Source organism: Triturus cristatus, chromosome 7, assembly GCF_964204655.1.
Source record: "Triturus cristatus chromosome 7, aTriCri1.1, whole genome shotgun sequence".
Lineage (NCBI taxonomy): Eukaryota > Metazoa > Chordata > Amphibia > Caudata > Salamandridae > Triturus > Triturus cristatus.
Window position 1 is genome coordinate 1,482,683,085 of NC_140590.1, and position 16,595 is coordinate 1,482,699,679.

General features: G+C 44.8%; 1 protein-coding gene across 1 annotated transcript in view; it reads right to left on the reverse strand.

The window, feature by feature from the left end:
* Window positions 1–16,595, reverse strand: part of LOC146812222 (protein-glutamine gamma-glutamyltransferase E-like) — a 107,203-nt gene that overhangs the window by 7,827 nt on the left and 82,781 nt on the right. Inside the window, exons 10-12 of the mRNA XM_085619252.1 lie at window positions 4,621–4,989; window positions 3,883–4,040; window positions 1,119–1,252 (exon numbers count right to left, since the gene is read on the reverse strand). Of these exons, the coding sequence (XP_085475378.1) occupies window positions 1,119–1,252; window positions 3,883–4,040; window positions 4,621–4,989 (661 nt within the window). The remainder of the gene's footprint in view (window positions 1–1,118; window positions 1,253–3,882; window positions 4,041–4,620; window positions 4,990–16,595) is intronic.

Sequence of the window (16,595 nt, forward strand, 5' to 3'; positions counted from 1 at the left end):
TCCTGTTCTTTTCTAAGAATGTTGAAGAAAGTGTGACCTTCCATCCCCCTAGATCTGCAAAAATCAGTGATTATCTCCCTAGTACTATCAAGGCTCGACTACTGTAATGTCCTGAATATGGGTATTAAACAGAGATCACTAAACACGCTACAGATGTTGCAAAATACAGCTTGTCGACTAATGAAAAAATTCCAAAGTTCAAGTCAGTAGCAGTCGCACTAGTGGAGCTTCATGGCTCCGAGTAAGGAAGTGGACTGCCTTTAAAGCTTTGTGCCTGTCAGCACAAGGAATATTCGAAAACTACATTCAGATGGTACCCTCCCAAATGATTCCTACGGCCAGCCATCTCTAGGCCAGTGATTGTGTCCAGGATCAAGGAAGTGGCATGGGGTGGTCATAGTTTTGTCCATAATATTTCACATGCAATTTTTGGAATAGCCTGCCCCAGCATATTAAAAGTCATACTAATTTTTCTCTGTTTTCTGAATCCATTTAAAACATGGTTATTTTCTCTCGTCTTAAAGTACGGTAGCCCATAGTGTTGGTTATCGATGGTTCTCTGGCTGGACGTATAGTTATAATTGCGCCATGATGCTTTAGGGTGATTGCGTGCTTTAGAAGTTTTTAAATCAAATAAAATCAAATCATTACCTAATTGGATTTCCTTCCAAACTAATTATAACCTATCTCATCTCCAATGTTCTCCAAAACTATAAGAGTTAGTCCCCCTCATCAGTGTCACATGTCATAACCTGATACATATTTAGCTTAACTTAGAACTCTGGGATAGTCGAGTTTGTAATGCGCTAGTTATCAATATTTTACAGCTTCTAGAGACACCTTTTTGACTAATCAAAGTGACAGGTAAACCTGACCTTAACAGGAGCTGCACTGGTAGGTGGAAGGTAATACTACTTTAAACATAGCATGTATTGCTAAGGGCAGGACATCAGGGTTCAGATCCCATCAAAGCTCACATTCCAGTATTTCTAAAAGCAAGACGTGGGGAATCGCTATAGTCAGAATGACTTTTTCTTATGAAAGCATAGTACATGTGTCTTAAAAGGAAGTCTCCTTTCCCCTTCTGTCTGGGAAGCTCTGTCTGTTATTTGACTTACTCTGACTTGAGTTGCCCATCAATCAGGCCACTGCCCTCTGCCACCAAGATGCAGTCATCCACTGTCAGCATGAGAGGATTTAGAAATTTGATCTCCACATTCACCGGCTCATAAACAATAGGCTGATCCCGGAACTGCAAACAAAAAATGGGAGACATGTTTAGTGACTGAGAAGGAAAGCTGTAGAACAAATATATGTGTAGCATGGGAGTCAGGAGTAGCTTCCAATAGAGGAGTTGTGGTCTTATAATTAAGGAGATAGCTTGGAATCATGTGAGCAGAGTTTTAATATATGTTATCACACATGAACAAATTCGGTGGTTCTAGCAAGTAACGTTTTTCTTTCTCTGTGCCTCAAATTCCTCTTCATTAAACAGTGGCACTCCCTTCAATCAGGCTAACTCCAAGCAGTAAGTGCGCCTTATAATAAATAATTGTGTTTACAAACCTATTAAGGACCATAGGAAATGGGTTGGAAATATAAAGAATCGAAGGTGTGAACAAAGTCCTACATGTCACTTTCAAGCTGTGCTGAGTATGCTTCACGGATTGGAGGATTCAAATTAACTTTAGAGACAGATAATACTAATGAGCTGTGGTTATTAGTGTTGAAGTGGTCACAGTAATAATGTCCAGTATCCAGTTCAAGCATACGAAGATTTGAGAGCACATTAGCACCAGTGTGACCTAAAAGCTTTGGAACTGCAGAAGGATTAGGCAGTAGTTGATACACTGACACTAGACCAGACACAGTTTGTGCATTTTGAGGATGACTGTTGTGTCAGTGAAGGGCCCTTGATGATTTGCACAGAGACCTGACCCAGTTGTAGTTTGACAGCAGGTGCTGCACTGAGGTTAATTAGCTCCTGCAGTGGAAGATTTGGGGCTGGCTAGTGAATCAGAAGGTTTCTTTGACTACATATGTTATTACAGGCCTGCATGGCTGATGAGGTGCCAAACCTCCCTCCTGTGTGCTCTGGGAAAATGGAGAGTGCAGCAGGAGTATGAGCAATGTATCACCCAAATGTCTGGGTGAAAAAACACAGCTCCACCCTCCTGTGACGCCCACACAGCCTCTTCTCTAGCAGCTGCTGGTTCACACACATCTCTCGGGGCTGCTCTCCATGTTTTTAATGAGATGGAAGCCCATTCAGCCATAGAAAACTAGATAAACTCAAACTTAAAGTTCTTTTTAAAAAATTCTGCATTTCACTAACAACGTGTTTTTTAGGGACTATTTTAGTAGTATTTATGTTTTTAACCAATAAAAAATGAACGTAAAACTGTATGAACCTTTTCTGCAGAAGAGGTTGGTCACAGCGCAATTATTGTGTTGCGCTGCCACCAGACACTCCTTTTGCGGTACACGCTATACTCAGAGCACTTGCAGGGCAAACTCGCTTTTAGCTAAGAGTTCTAGGCTTCCTGGATCATGAATATTAACAAGGAAGAAATTGGCTCCTGGTTCCTAGTGAAAGGTGGCACATGCTGGGACGGAGCCCTATTCGGGACATCAGACCTCTATCCGAGCATCCAAAATTGTAGTCATTTTAGTGCATGCAGTTATCCATGAGATTAATGTCTGTACCCTCCAATGTTGGCATCTTGCACTAGCATCACACATTATTTGTGCATACATTTTGCCTTCACAAAAGGTTGCATTGTGTGCTTTGTGATTCATAATTGTAATTACAAATCACAAACTACTTTGGTACATTACAAATTTAGGGCCTTATTTATATCTTTGTGAAAAGGGAACTCTGTTGCAACGGTTTAGAGATCCCTCCTTGCCAAGACTGTGGTCCACTCACCCGACGATTTAAATTCAGATGGACCATAGTTTAACAACGGGGCAGACTACTCCATCTCTGCTGTGGTTAAACTCTTCCAAAGGCCCCACGGAGTAAGAGCTGTCGGTGGTTTGCCTGTATGTCCGCCCACCTAATTTAGAGCTGGTTTTCAATGCCTGTCACCGCCAGGAAAACCTTGGGGTTAATGGTCACTGAAAAGTGCGCACATTTCTGTCGCCATGGGAAGAAACTCCCATGGTGAGGGGGAAATTTTTTTGTTTTGTTATTTTTTTCACTTTGACATACAGCTGTCATATTTGATAGAATCGTCTGGCAAATTTACAATGCATTGGAAGAAACCGCCATCATGCGGTTCCTGCCAATGCTTGAAGTGTCCACTGAGCCAAAGGAGGTTTCATAATTTGGCAGACGACAACTCTGTCATTTACTCCATTGACCTGGCGCAGGGCAGGCCATCCACCAGACTATAAATCAGGCCCCTAGTCTTTCTATTGATAAAATTAGTAGCACTGATTTAAGAATGTAAAGTGTTCTGTGCAGTGGGACAAATGTTTTACAAAAGGACTCACTTTAATGGATTAAGGATTCTACAGTTTAGGCGAGACTCCTAAATCCCAATTTATTTGAATTTGTTTACCTATTCAATGTGAAGATTCTTTCTCTCGCTATGCTGCGTAATTCTATTAGCTCGATTCTTCTATAGCGCTCTAAAGTGGCCCTTTCAGTGAATTGTAAGCGCTTTACAAAACTAAATATATTAATAATAAATAAACAACTTTGAATATTCTCTTGAAATCTTATTATCATAATTTGACAAGATTGAAACTTGAAGGAAATTTCATTGGGTGTTCACTTCTACATGAAAAGGTGTTGTCCTATGAATAAAAAGATGATGTCTAGTCCAACATTTGTGTCCCCTGACCTTAGGATACCATTTCCCATAGTAAATTTACCCTGATGTTCACGGCCGGGTTGTCAAGCGAGATGTCTTTCCGCACTAGCAGTTTTTCTCCATTCGAAACTTCACACAGTGCTGTCATTGCAAGCATAGAGTTGTTGGCCAAATACCTTCCATATTCAGTGTAGTATATCACTAATGGAATATTGGTCTCTGCAGAAAACAAATTCAATATATAAAATTATTGGCATTTTACAGCTTTCATTTTCCATTTAGAAAAGAATTCATAGATAAAACAAAAGAGGCATTACTTTGGGTTTGTCTTGATCCTCCAAGATGCGGGTATTTATCTGTTCTGTTAAACACTACTCCATTATTTCTCAATTTGAGGATGTGACAAAGTTGACTCTGTCAGTGTGGATATCTTTATCTCCTTACTATGTTTACCTCAGCTGGCTACTTTCGATTTCAGTGTACTTCCCATAATGTTTCTAATGGCTGCAGCTCAATGTGCCCTATTGTCTCATGGCGCCCGTGTTCACTCTTCACGCTTTATTAGATGTTGTATCGAAATTGAACACCTTTGTGCTTTATTCTTAGACCATTCTTTTAGTGGTGATGTACTGATATATCTTCCTTCCTGTGGTGTCCTTTATTCTAAAACCCTACAGTACACAGATAGTGGGCAATGATGGATCTCTGCCATTGTATGTACATTTACTGTATTAGGGCTTTTAATCGTCTACACTGTCCTTTACAGCAAGACTCCTTTTTACATAAGTCTCACACTTACCTCCTCTTGGTCCAAGGGTAGCAAACTTGTTATCTGTGAAAATGTCCTGTATCCGTCTTCCAGTGTAGAGGATGGAGGAGCAGCTTATTTTCACCTGCACTTTTTTGGTCTCAGCAGACAGGTTTTTGAGATTCAATGTAAGGTTGATATCCTCCCCAACCATAGCCCCGGTTGTTATTTTGAACTTCCCAGAGATAGCAGGGGCTCCAGCATCTCCAGCCCTAGTTGTTGTCCTGGGCTGTGGTTCCCTAACTCGGTTAGTTAGTCTCGCTGGGGTATTCCGCTCCTCCACATCCACGTTCGCCATGCCTCCATTCATTTGAAGTCTACGGAGAGCCTTGTTGAACACTTCTCTTTCTTTCGCAGAGCCTAAAGGAGAATAGAGATCTTAAATTGACCAGCTTGCCTTCCTATGGACAATGATTCTGCAGTGATGGCAATTACGGTGTGTGGGTGGGGATGTGTGTGTGTGATTTGTTAGCCAGGTAGGACTCACTGACAGTGTAACACCAGCGTTTACATTAGCAATTATTAAATAAGCCAATTTTTATTTCAAATTCAAATTGCAGGACCATTGCGATTGTCCCAGGAGCCTACCTCATCAAAAAAAGTCACATCACCACAGTTCAGGGTCTGTCTGTTAGATAACTGTGAAATGCAAGTTCAAGCTCAAAAATGAAGTGCCAAACATGAGAATAGTGTGATCTTAAGTTTATTGCTTACACCTCAGCCACAGCCTAGGTCTCAAATGCCATTTTCCTCAGCACTTGCTCAGAGGTTGCCATTGAATTTTGGGGCCCCAGAATTCCATGGACACGGGCAATTCATAGGGACTGTGGACTGAATGCCACATTAACATACAATGCCATTCGCTAACCTATCTGACAGCCCATCTACACTCAGAGTACCCTACTGCAATAATCACCATTAACCTCCATTTAGTCACTTGGACACATTATTAAGCATTGAGGTTGTAGAGACATCCAGCCGAGACTCAGTGACGTGTATAGAGCACTGTTGTATAACAGAGGGAAGCTCGAAAATAATGTAGTCTATCAGCGGGATTCTGAACATGATATTGGTAGTTACACTCAGATGGCAGCTGGTAGGCATGTCTAAGTTTGTCAACAATGTTTGGGAAATAATACAGACACATATCATTTCAGCACAGAGAAAAATAAGTTGGGTGCTTACTTGGAAGTAACAAGAGATTGTAATAACAGCATATGTGGGTGCAATTGGTGCTAACATATGAAGATGTGTTTAGAAAGTAAGCAAAGATCGTGGACCTTGGGTCCAGATTTATGAATGGGTGCGGCACTCGCAAAACTATCCGCAATTTAGCTTTGTGCACACAGACCTTTCAAATAGTAAGAAAATTTGCACTAACTTTTGGCGGTGCATGGCATTGCCCTGAGCTGGTGTAAAACTCGAATGAATGCAGGCTTTGATCTGTGCAAAGAAGTAGATTGTCTTTCCAGAACAATTGCCTCTTTTTACATTCATATAAATGTTTACTTAAGAGGGTATTTAGAATTTTTGAAGGTCAAAGAGATGATTTGCAAAAAGTTCAGTCCACAAGTAGCTGGCATAGGTATGACAAGGTAAGTAGGGACACACATATGTATTCAATAAAAAAAACAAAGGTTTAACATTATAGTTAGGAGACCTTAATTTATTGGTTATATACAAAGCTAACTTAAACTACACAAACATCTAAAGTTATAGTTATAACTTTGAGTTACAATTTGCACCTCACCCAAAACATAATATAACTCACGCACCTCCGTATAGTGTTGTCAGCTCGCTAGCCACAGCATTCTTTATGTAATTATGTAATTTCAAATGTCATGAGTCTTGGAATGAATGCTATTAATAATGTAAGGATATATGAAAATCATGTGGGAAGGGTGAATTTGAATGTGTTTTTTGCTTTAAAAAATGGTTTCAATTCCTATAATGTTAACGGAGAGGAGTGGAATGGCAAGTTGTAGAGTGCTGTAGGGTAGAATAGAGTGGCACAGAGTGGAGTAGAATGTTGTAGAGTGGAGTGGTATAGAATGGAGTGGTGTGTTGTAGAGCAGAGTGGAGTTGAGTGGCATAGAGTGGAGTGGTGTGTCGTAGAATGGAGTGGAGTGGCATATCGTAGAGTAGAATGGAGTGGCATAGAGTGGAGTTGCATGTCGTACAGTAGAGTGGAGTGCTGTTTCATAGACTAGCATTTTCTAGAGTGTCTTAAAGTGGATGGGCATAGAGTGTAGTGGTTACAGTGTAGTGGCATGTGGTACAGTGGAGAAACATGTCATAGTGTAGAGTGGCTTGTCGTCGAGCGGAGTTGCATTTCCTTGAGTGTTGGACAGTGGCGTAGAGTGGAGTAGTGTAATGTGGAGTAAAGTGTAGTAGTGTGCCATAGAGTAGACTGGAGTAAAGTCACATGGAGTGGGAGTTGTGCAGAGTGTTGTAGAGTTAAGTGTTGTAGATTGGCATAGATTGGAGTATGGTGTTGTACTTTGGCATAGAATGGATGAGAGTGTTGTAGAATGGAGCAGCATGGAGTGGAGTAGAATGTCATAGAGTGTAGGGGCATAGAGTGTCACAGAGTGAAGTAGAGTGTCATAAAGTGGGGTACAATGGAGTGGCATAAAGTGGAGTAGAGTGAAGTGTCGTAGAGGGTCATAAAGTGGAATAAAGTGTTGTAGAGTGAGTATAGTGGAGTGGAGTAGAGTGGAGTGGAGTAGCGTAGAGTGGAGTAAAGTGCCGTGGAGTGGAGTGGAGTGGTGTGTCACAGAGTGGAGTTGAGTGGCGCAGAGTGGAGCGTCATAGAGTGGAGTAATTTTTTGTAGAGTGGAGTGGTGTAAAGTGGAGTGGCATGTCGTAGAGTAGAGTGGAGTAGCATGTAATTCAGTTGCGTGTCATAGAGTGTCTTAGAGAGGAGTGGAGTAGATTGGAGTGCCACAGAGTGGAGTGGCATGTCGTAGAGTGGAGTGGTGTGTCATAGAGTGGAGTAGCATGTCGTACAGAGGAGCGGCGTGTCATAGAGTAGAATGGAGTGGCGTAGATTAGAGTGGCATGTTGTAGAGTAGAGTGGGGTGGCATGTCATTGAGTGACATGTCGTAGAATGTCTTACAGTAGAAGGGCATAGAGAGGAGTAGCGTATAGTGGCATGTTGCAGAGTGGAGCGGCATGTGGTGGAGTGAAATGGTGTTGAGTGTCAAAGAGTGGAGTGTCATAGAGTAGAGTGGCATGTTATAGAGTGGAGTGACATGTCATACAGTGGTGTGGCATGTTGTAGAGTGGAGCGGCACATCGTACAGTGTCGTAGAATGGAGTAGAGAGGCTTAGAGTGGATGCCGATAGAGTGGAGTAGAGTGGAGTGGCGTATAGTGGAGTGGCATGTTGTAGTGTATTGCAGAGTGGAGTGGCATGAGTGTCACATGTCGTAGACTGTTATAGCGTGGCAGAAGGTGGAGAGGCACAGAGTAGAATAAAGTGTTGTGGAGTGGAGTGGAATAGAGTAGAGTGCCATGTTTTGGAGTACAGTAAAGTAGCGTGTCATACCATGTTGCGTCATACAGTGAGTGGAGTTGCATAAAGTGGGGTGGAGTAAAATGGAGTAGTATGTCGTAAAGTACAGTGGAGTGAAGTAGACTGGAGGGGTGTAGAGGGAGTTCCATAGAGTGTAGTAGAGCAGAGTGGAGTGGAGCGGCAAAGCATAGAGTGGAGTAAAGTGCCATAGAGTGGAGTGGCAGTTGTAGAGTGGAGTGGTGCATTGTAGTATGTCACAGAGTAAAGTGATGTGTTATAGAGAGACATTTTGTAGAATGTCGTAGAGTGGCATATGTAGAGGGGAATAGAGTAGAGTGTTGTAGAGTAGAGTGATGTAGAGTAGAGTGGCATAGAGTGGAGTGCTGTGTCATGAAGTGTGGTGGAGTGGCGTGTCATACAGTGTTGAGTCGTGCAAGGCCTCAGAGTGGAGTGGCATAAAGTGGAGTGGCATAGAGCAAAGTAGTAGAGTACAGTGGAGAAAAGTGGAGTAGTGTGTCATAGATTAGATTGGAGTGAAGTGGCATGGAGTGGCAAACAGGTTGAGTGTGGTGGATTGGCGTATTGTAAAGTGGAGTAGAGTGGCGTAGAGTGGAGGGGCAACTAGTGGAGCACAATATTGTTGAGTGGAGTGTCACAGAGTGGAGTGTCATAGAGGGCAATGAACTGGTGGGCCTTAAAGTGGCATGTCGTAGAGTGACTTAGAGTGGAGTGACCTAGAGTAAAGTGGCATGGCATAAAGTGGAGTGACGTGTCATGAAGTGGAGTAGAGTGGTATGTTGTAGAATGGAGTGGAGTGGCGTGTTGTAGATTGGAGTGGTATGGAGTAATGAAGGTGGAGTTGAGTGTCATAGAGAGGAGTGGGGTGTTGTAGTGTGAAGTGGTGTGTTGCAGAGTGTAGTGACATGTCGTAGAGTGGGGTGGAGTGGCTTATCATAGAGTCTGTTTTGTAGTATGCATTATGTAGTATGCATTTTTTTTATTTCAATAGGTACCGTGGTACTTCCTAGATAGCTTTGAGGAAGTACCATGGTACTCCATACTCTTTTTTAAATATATAAGACAATTAAAATACTTTTCTCTACCTATACAGATGCTGATAAAATTTCTAATTTCTTCCTCTCGGCCGCCTTCGACACCGTCTGCCACCAAACCCTTTGCACACGCCTACACGATGCAGAAATACGCAACAAAGCCCTGGACTGGACCACCTCCTTCCTCACTGAAAGAACCCAGAGGGTCCGCCTCCCCCCATTCCAATCTGAAGCCACCAAAATCATCTGCGGTGTGCCTCAAGGATCATCCCTCAGCCCTACCCTTTTCAACATCTACATGGCACCGCTCGCCAACATCGTCCGCTCACACAACCTCAAAATCGTCCCCTATGCCGACAACACCCAACTGATCCTCTCACTCTCCAAGAACCCCACCACCGCCAAAACCAGCTTTCACGAAGGAAAGAAGGCCGTCACCAGCTGGATGCAAACCAGCCGCCTGAAATGTAACTCGGACAAGATAGAGGTATACTTCAACAAACGTCTCACCTTCTACACCCCGAAACGCAATCTTCGCTCCACCGACCTTGCCCTCGCCTCCGTCTCACGCATCCACAGGACCTCCTCTGGTGGCAGATCCTTCTCACACCTCGCCGCCAAGACATGGAACACCCTCCCCACACATCTGTGACAGATCCAGGACCTGCTGACCTTCAGGAGACTTTCAAAGACCTGGCTGTTCATGCAGTAGCTGCACCCCCCCTCCCTCAGCGCCTTGAGACCCTCACGGGTGATTAGTGCGCTCTACAAATGTTTGATTGATTGATTGATATAGATCTCTAAAGCAGTAATAAACTATATTTGATGTTGAAACACAGAACAAAGACAAAGTGTGGTCTCAACAATATGGCTGCCTTTTTATTCTGTAATGGCTTTCATCGACCAATATTATTGTGTTTTGTCATTGTTATGAACTGTGGTATAACGGAAATTTACTGCGGTATACTGAGGCCCACTATATCACTATGTGTCTGTCCCTTATTGCTTAAAAACTACTGAATAAGTTTACATCAAATAACAAAGAGGACCCTTTCCACATCATAATCTATATTGCTGCCAAATTTCATGTAAATCTTTTCACCTATATAGTCATTACATCTGAGTGAAAAGTCTATAGAAAATACATTGGTGGAAAAACATGTTTTGGAACCCCCCTTTTTTCTGTGCACCTTCCAGTTCTTTCCTTAGGGCATAGGGGCTGCGCCCTCTGTGTTTTCTGCCTCTAGACTAGTTTGATTGTAGGTACTGTAAAAGCTATAAAACAGATGCAGATACACTGCATGCTGTGTATCTGTTAAAGGAATCGTTTCTCGGTGTGGGTCGGGCAGCAGTCACAGGTCGGTGTCAGGCAGGCACATCTGATTCTCCAGTGCGCTTGCGCCAGCCTCTTCAGCTACACTTTGCTGGGCCGATGATCCCTCAGCCCTGGGGCCTGTGAGGTCACCAGATCATCAAAGCTCTGACTTTCAGTTGTGAAGGGCCTCCCCAAATGACGTCGCTCGCAAAGGCAGCCTCGGGCGTTTCAGGCTTCATCCCTGAAGTTCCGAGGCTGCATGCCAATCAGGGAAGTCACACCCCCACCCTCTCCGATCACGTGTGGCGTAGGATCACTAACCCCACCCAGCAGCATCACAATGTCAAGCTCCATGTTTCTTCAAACACATGGCGGGCTCCTGCAGCTTCACGCTAGGTCTTTGGAGGGCTTCGTGCAGCAAAAAAGGAAGTTAACAGATGCAGCCTCGTAAGAGCCACCTGCATCCACAGCTTGTGCTAGAAAGGGTTCGTCTCTGGGCAGACTCTGTGTCGGACTTTAAGGTAAGTTTGAAGTGAAAGCATGAAGTGATCCTTTTACTAAAAATGCTTGTTTGGTTATTTTGTAGGATTGGACAAATGTGACACTTTCTCTCAAAATTGTAGAGTATGTGGAGTATTGCATTGTGTTCATGCGTACTCATCACACAGATATTTTACTTTTGGTTTGCATTGCATGGATGACTAGTAGGGGTGCTATACTGGGACTGTAAATGGTCTATAATTGCAGGGCTTGGCTGTGTCTCAACAAAGGGTGGACATGTGCGATGGCACCACGACATGGAAGAATAGGTCCCAACCTCGAGATATCCAAACAAAGCATATCGGAAAATCTTCCCTTCACTGATTCTCCTCGCTGACATAGGATTTAAGTGTAATGTACAAAACATATTAGGGGGGTCTGAGGGGCAGCCGAGCACGGCAAGGTCTGTCCCCCGGGCAGATTGGGAGGGGGAGGGGTTGGCCGGCGAGCGGCCGTTTTGAGGTTTTTGGGCTACATTGGGATTAGCCCAATCGTAGCCCAAGTTTGACAGTTTAGCCCAAAAGGTATTGAGTTCCTTTTTGCGCTCTCCCAGCCACCATTTTAGGTTTGGTGATCGCGTGCTGGAGGCGATGAGGCTGCCTAGTGAGGCGGGACGGATGAATCTTTTGATCCCAGCAGCTTCGGCGGCCCCGCGCCCGGTGAGGACCGTGTCGGCTGGGGTAGCGGCCGCCGTCACGGCTTGTTCGCCCCCCGGAAAGCTGGCAGGGAGAAGGTGAGTGCGTGAGACTGCACGAATGTCAGTAGCATGGCCCGGAGGTTGTTGCAGTGTCTGGCGGGGGCACGGGAGGCTCTGGGGATTGGCGCTGGGCGGCGGTGTGGCTCGGCGGGGAGCACGTCTAGCGTCTCCCCGCTGGGATTGATTTCATGTGCACGGTCGGTTGGGAGGCAGCGGGGCAGCATGCTGAATAATCGCGCTGCCCTGGGGCAGGTGAAAATGCGGAGGGAGAAGGGGAAGGCCCCGTCTGCAGGGGTGGTTTCGAGCGTTAAAGGTGGAGACTAAATTGGAGAGCAAGGAGGTGAAAATTAAACGGTTGCCATACATGGGTGTCACAAAGCCCTTAGGCGCTCATTTGATGTTGTCTACCAAGGAACGTATATGGAAAGGGGAATATGTGGAAATGCTTAAACTCCTCCACAGAGAAGTGCGCTCAAAGGAGGGGTCTAAGGAGGAAGAATTTGAGTTGGCAAAACGGCCGAAGGTGCCTTTGAGGATTGAAAATTGGACGGCGGCGTTTCTTATTTACGCCAGTGTGTATTGCGTGAAATACCCTGAAAGGTCTGTGCCCACGTTCAAATACATGGATGTGATTAGGAAGGCTCAGATTACTGGGGGCAGGTATGCCTGGGCGCAATACAATGAGGAGTACCGGGCACGCATGGCGTGGGACCCGGAGGCTAAATGGGGGAGCTTGATACGGATTTGTGGCAACACACTATGGGTTTAGCTGGGTCTGGGAAAACCATTGTTAAGGCCAACAGGCTCCCGCTCATCTATCGGCCCTTTCGGGTGGGCCCCACCCGAGGGAGGGTAGGGGGAGCAGGTAGAGGACAGCCAGGGGTGAAAGGTGCTTGTTTGGACTACAACAAGGGTCTGTGCACCCGGGAGTACTGCCATTTCCGGCATGATTTCTCAGGGTGCGGAGGACGCCATGCACTGGTCAATTGCTGGGGGGGCGGCCAGGGTCAGCAGCAGGGGTCACAGCAGTGGCAGGCAGGAGGGTTTAAGTCGGGGTTCAGCAGCAGCAGATCGAGGGGGTAAGGATCTAAGGGGCCTGGGCCAAAGGGCTCGTACTCCAGTTAAAGTGGATAATTTGATAGCAGCCTTACAGGGGTATCCTGATGTAGAGGCTGCTGAACATTTGAGGTTGGGGTTTTTGGAGGGTTTCAGACTGGGGTACGATGGACCGAGGATGAGACGGTGGGCGGACAATTTGAAATCGGCAAAAGAGCACTCTCAGGTAGTGCAGGAAAAGCTGGATAAGGAAGTGCATGAGGGCCACATGGCGGGTCCCTTTCAAGGATTGGCCTCTACCAAATTTGATTGTGTCACCCATTGGAGTGGTGCCTAAAAAGGAGCAGGGACAGTTTTGTCTAATTCAGCATTTGTCATGGACTGAAGGAGGTTCGGTGAACGATTTCATCGACGAGCGGGAGGCCATTGTGTCCTATTCATCTGTTGACGTAGCCATGTCACTAGTAGTGACCACGGGCGCAACGACGAAGATGGTAAAGTGCGACATAAAGTCGGCTTTCTGGCTGCTTCCAGTACACCCAGATGACTGGGATCTTTTGGGCATCCAGTTTAGCGGTCACTGGTACGTGGACAAAGCATTGCTGATGGGCTGTTCTATGTCAAGCGCACTTTTTGAGTGTTTCAGCACGTTCCTACAATGGTTGTTTACGGAACGGACGGGTCACCAAGGAGTTACGCACTACCTGGATGACTTCTTCTTTGCTGGCACCTCAGGCTCCGCGGACTGCCAGAAGGCTCTGGACAGTTTCAATGAGATCATGAGGGAAATAGGCGTGCCGTTGGCACCGGAAAAGACTATGGGACCCTGCACGGCCCAGTCCTTCTTAGGGATTGAATTGGACTCACAGTTAATGGAGGCATGCCTTCTGACAGGCAAAAAGCAGCAAATGTTGGGGCTGCTGGCAACAATGTTGGCAAAGCGTAAGGTCACGGTGAAAGAAATTCATGTACTGCTGGGTCACCTCAATTTCACCTGTCGGGTCGTGAGAGTAGGGAGGATGTTTTGTAGGAGACCGTGTAGGGCACTAGCGGGGCAGGGGCATTTTAGGTTTGGTGACCTGGTAGCTGGGAGCGCTGTGTAGAGCAGGTTTTTGTCCCCGCCCTCCCTCCCCAGTTTTGAGTTTTTTGGGGGTGCGTTTTTTTCCATTTTTGTTTTTGGGGGGTTTTTGGTGGCAGCGTTTGTTGGAACAGGTACATAGGGGTTTTCGATAAGTTTTATATTTTTCTCTTGGAACAGGTGTTGGCGGGGTTGTTGACAGTTGGCCGGGGTTGGCTGTAGTTTTTTGTTATATGTTGGTAGTTTGTGATCAAGGAAAGGGTAACCAGGTAGGATAAGTTTAGATTAGAGGTTGGTTAGTTACAGTCGCACAAAGGCAGGTAGGGATTTGGGTCAGGGGAGGTTAGGATTTGTAAATCCTAAATTGTGTAGGATTGTGTAATATTATTGTTAGGGAATGTTATGCTGTATTTTGTGGGGTGGGGGATCTGATGTGGGGATCATAGGGGTGGGGGGGAACAAGGGTCAGGAAATTCATGTATAGTGAGGTTTTAGTTTTGGAAGGCAGTTGCCAAGGTTATAAAATTGTGATATGCACCTGTTTCAATAAAGCTTTACACACACAGAAAACTGGTCTTGTGAAGGCTTGCCCCCCTCCCTCCCAAATGTGCTTCATTAAACTATGAAGCGCTATAAAATAAGCTACAGCAAGGTACAGTATAGTACTATATGAACGATAAGGACAATGCAATACTGTGGTTACCATGTGTTTAAAAGTTATTCTATTTGTTTTCTTACGTTTGCCATTCCTCCACGAATGGTTGTAAATCTTGTGTTGTAAAAGGATATTCAACTTCGAAAGATAATTGCGGTCCATCTAAAAGTACTCATGTGTCTGCAGTAGTCTAAGATCTGTGCTTAAAGTAACTCTTAACAAAAATCACCCATAATACCTTAAGCTCTTGGGTCTTAATACTGTTACTTCTACCTCATTGAGGGTTTCAGACAGTAAGTAGCAGGTCCCTGCTGCCACTTTTTAAGCTACATAAGACTACTAATATTTCAACACCAAGACCATAAACTGCAGCACCTGAAAGCCTGACAGTGTTACTCTGGAAGGTCCCAGTTATTCCAACTTTGCACGTTTTGGATTCCTGGTAAACACGTAGCTGGTTTAGATGCAACTTGACGTTAATGGTTCATCGATATTTCCAACTCCCTTGAACTAAGTTTTGCAAGTGGGAAACAGAGCAGCTGGAGTGGCGACTTGTCATCAGATATGGTGGGTTATTCCAGCCGTTTTCTTGCCAGTTGTGTTCTGGAAAATATCCGCTTCTAAGCCTCCTGCAGACATCCTGAGTTTGTGGTCCTGTTATTGCAGTAGATCTTGAGGCTGTAGGTGTTCATAGTGCTTTCACGCTGTTGACGTCAGGTGGGTTAGATCCCTGACAACTTTGAAGTGATGTGGGATTCTTTTCATATTAAGTTGAAGCTCTTTGTCCATATTGGGGTGACCTTTTTTTAAATCCCCTAGTCCACCCCTGAGTGTGTGAAATATTCTAGTGGAGGATGTCAAACATGTTATAGCTGTTTAATGAGCATCTGTTCATCACTTCTTCATGTGACATCTTGCTATAATTATGAAAGATGCTGCTTGTACAGTGTGGTGTCCCACTCCAAACAGATTTTGTGCAGCCTGGATTCCCCTGTGAGCCACCCTCCAATGTTACAATTTCACGAGGATATAGCGGAATAAATGGAAAACATGTTTGTAAAACACTCTGGAAAGACAATGTGTGACAAGCTTAGTGTCAGAGAGAACAGTGTTTTTTATTTCTTATTTTCTTAATAACATCCCAGGCTTTGCTATTCTTTTGTCTGGTCTGGGAGGACGCACATTCATCTAACCTTCACACTGAAGTCTTTATTTGCTTTTTACTTTTTATTTGCCAGTAAATTCACATTGAAGTACCAGAAAGCGACGAGATATGCATCTTCTGCGTTCTAGAAGGCTTTTTTCTGGCCAAAGATTCTATTTTGGCCAAAGGTGCTATCCTTCTTTCCGTCTGGCGAATTATATAACGTAGCTGCAGTTCAGCACCTGGAATTTGTTTGTGCTTTTGTGAGTTTTTTCTGCTACTACTTTTCAGGAGACCTCCTTCTTTAACACACATTACTGCTGTGAAATTGTGGCTTCTAGAAGCAGTTACTTAGAGAAGGCTATGAATAGACCTAGGCATCCAGCTCTTGACTTCCACCACATCTGCACCTTCCTTTATCAATCCAGTCACACCCAGGCACTTATCCATACCTATTTAGCCATCCATGTACGCTCCCACTCTAAGGCATCCATTGACGCATCGTTACAGGCACTGGTGCATTAATACATTCACCAGTGTGTGTCCGTACGCTGTCTGTGGCCCCATTGTGTTGTGGCCATACTTTCCTCAATGCACTAGACTTTCACTCGAAACAAAATGGCATAATGTTATGGGACTTGAAATTTGGCTTTCCCTGATCCCAGCATAGCCATGACAATGCAACCTCTCCCCAGATGTTTCTGTTTCATGGAGCTGGGGAAGCATTTGTTTGCTCTGCCCTCAAAATGGGGAGATAACGGCAAGCATCCATCTTTTCACACATTCATCTTTTCATCCATGCACACATGCTTTCATCTTACCAGCCATGCACTCGCTCCCACGCATGCATTTGCACCCTCTCCCATCAGCCTGCCAAACCCTCAGTTGCCCAATAGTCCCATTCCCCCAATG